This window comes from Branchiostoma floridae, chromosome 9 (assembly GCF_000003815.2).
Source record: "Branchiostoma floridae strain S238N-H82 chromosome 9, Bfl_VNyyK, whole genome shotgun sequence".
NCBI classification, from domain to species: Eukaryota; Metazoa; Chordata; class Leptocardii; order Amphioxiformes; family Branchiostomatidae; genus Branchiostoma; species Branchiostoma floridae.
In genome coordinates this window covers 18530088-18532423 of record NC_049987.1, presented here as the reverse complement: position 1 = coordinate 18532423, position 2336 = coordinate 18530088, and the positions used below count along the sequence as shown (strand labels likewise).

Genomic DNA, 2336 nt, shown 5'->3' with positions numbered 1-2336 from the left:
CACACACATACACATACATACACACACACTTAAACACACACTTACACACGCAAACACACAGACACACAGACACACATTCACAAAACATACACACACATACACACATACACACACACATACATGTATAACGTTATATCTATATATGACTTTTAACGAAGCTCACCAGATGAGCCACGTTCGCCCTCGTCGCATGTGCCAATACTCTGGCTGCTGACAAGGACCTTTGGCAGGTCTCGAGACGCAGTTGGTAGATATGCAACTCTGCAGGGCCAAAAGCATAAACTAAACAAAAGTACACATAACCTAAACATAAACTAAACATTAAACGCCTTAACCACCGACCCCTTCATCTCCCGAACCCCAATATTTCGTCTAATATTGCTGCGTCATTGATCATCAAGGTATTCCCAAATAAACAAAAATATGAAAAATAATATCATATTTGAACCCTATACTTGAGCTACAGCACTCGGGATATCTTATCGCTCTCTTACCCTGCCATTTCTTCTCTTTCTTTCTTCCGAAAATGCTTCTCAGAGCTTGAGCCATCTTAAAACGGGTCCGTCAAACTTTCGGAGAAAAAAAGTTTGGTTCGGGAAGGTCATGAACTTTCAATGACGTCACAAAGTTTGGTTCCTTGACGTCATAGACTTTCTATGACGCCACAAAGTTTGGTTCAGGAAAGGAAATTTCCATGACGTCACCATGCACTTTTCTGACGTTGAAACACGAAATTTTGATTTTAAACCTTACTGGGTCCATCTAGACTAGATTATTATAAGTATTACGTATTTCTCGTGCTATAAACTCATAGATAACGCAGGATATTGCACAGTTGAGCTGAAAAAGGTTGCCGGAACGGTAAACAATATGACGTTATTTTGTCATCGACTTTCCATGACGTCACAATAGACCTTTGTGACGTCAAAACACAAAATTGTAATTTAAAACCATCCCGGGTTTAATTTCTGCGACAGAATTATCGATATTACGTAATTTTAATCTCTTTGGATAAGATATAAAGCAGGATATTGCAACATTTGGAAAAAAATTACTTTGAAGTCGCCAGATTTATTTAGACCTTAATCTTTACACTTCTTCTTTTTACTGTAGTACTAGGCATCGTAGTCCTCTTATCTAGTAGCCGCAGCTTTTTTCGGGTGTAAAAAGAAATGTCAAATGTTCTACTACAACGTCCGAGTGTCGTACGCTGGTGAAAGTAGAATAGAATAACGCTTCTCGAATTACGTTCTAGAAGCGACTGTTTCACTTTTAGGCCCTGTTCATGATGCAAAAATTAATGCGGATGCATCCGCATTTTTGGCCGATGCGGATAAATTTCTCATCATGAATGCTCCGAAACGGATTTAATGCGGATTTTTCGGGACCACCTCGGGAGGTGGATTTGAAACGGATTTTTTAAATCCGCATTTGCGAACTGTCATCATAAACGCAAATGCGGCGTGAATCTGCATTACATCCGGGTAACGTGGGGTCAAAGTTCGCGCCGTGACGCGGGAAACTGTGAAATTTTAGCGGTCACCATGGCCGCATCTCACTGCAGCCAGGCCAAGGCACAAAACCTTTCGTCGCTGCCGCCTCGTACGTTCCCTTCCGCGGGCACACAGCATTTTCAGGAAAAACACTAACAACAACAGCTGGGGATCCGCCATCTTTTTCGCAATGTTCTGTTGTTGCGTAATGTTCTAATTCCCTGACGCGGATCTGAAACGGATTGCCCGTTGGCATCGTGGACACAAAATGTAAACCGTTTGCATGCGGATCATGATCGGATGGACGCACATGCGGATGCATCCGCATTAATTTTTGCATCATGAACGGGGCCTTAGATAGTTGGAGCTTCCGTGTTGTTTAGCATTGTCGCTATTGTTTTAAGTAATAAAGTCTTGTTAAATATCACTAATGGAGATCCTAATAAAACAAACAAATTGGACAACAGCGTGAGTTGGACATCTTTATCTGGACATTTACAGTAGTACTAATTACTATACTGAGATTTTAGAGACTTTGAAGTCAACAACCACAACAATCATGTTCGAAATGACGTCATTCGAACGGGTTCGATGAAAGAGCTGGGCTGTCTACCTGGGCTGTCTACCTGGGCTGTCTACCTGGCCTGGCTATCACGTCAGGCTACTCAGATCCCCCCATTCATAGCCCCATCATATGGCACTCAGCTGATTGACAGGCATAGTAATTGCTAATCTCCAACCTGCCAGTGACCTGAGGCTGGCCTGTCCATGTGCACCACTGGCTGGGCCCTTCGGGAATGTGTCTGGGAACACAAGTACCAGCACTATGTGTGTAGCAATAAT

General features: G+C 42.5%; 2 protein-coding genes across 5 annotated transcripts in view; both read right to left on the bottom strand.

The window, feature by feature from the left end:
• LOC118422447 (cilia- and flagella-associated protein 251-like) overlaps positions 1-652 on the bottom strand; it is a 13033-nt gene extending 12381 nt beyond the window's left edge. For all 4 annotated transcript variants that reach the window (XM_035830021.1, XM_035830022.1, XM_035830023.1 and 1 more), the window contains exons 1-2: positions 495-652; positions 164-261 (exon numbers count right to left, since the gene is read on the bottom strand). In XM_035830021.1, coding sequence (XP_035685914.1) covers positions 164-261; positions 495-549 — 153 coding nt within the window. In that variant the 5' untranslated portion in view covers positions 550-652. The remainder of the gene's footprint in view (positions 1-163; positions 262-494) is intronic.
• A 535-nt stretch (positions 653-1187) lies between these two features.
• LOC118422252 (tRNA pseudouridine(38/39) synthase-like) overlaps positions 1188-2336 on the bottom strand; it is a 9785-nt gene continuing 8636 nt past the window's right edge. The window contains exon 7 of the mRNA XM_035829771.1: positions 1188-1210. Within this exon, the coding sequence (XP_035685664.1) occupies positions 1188-1210 (23 nt within the window). The remainder of the gene's footprint in view (positions 1211-2336) is intronic.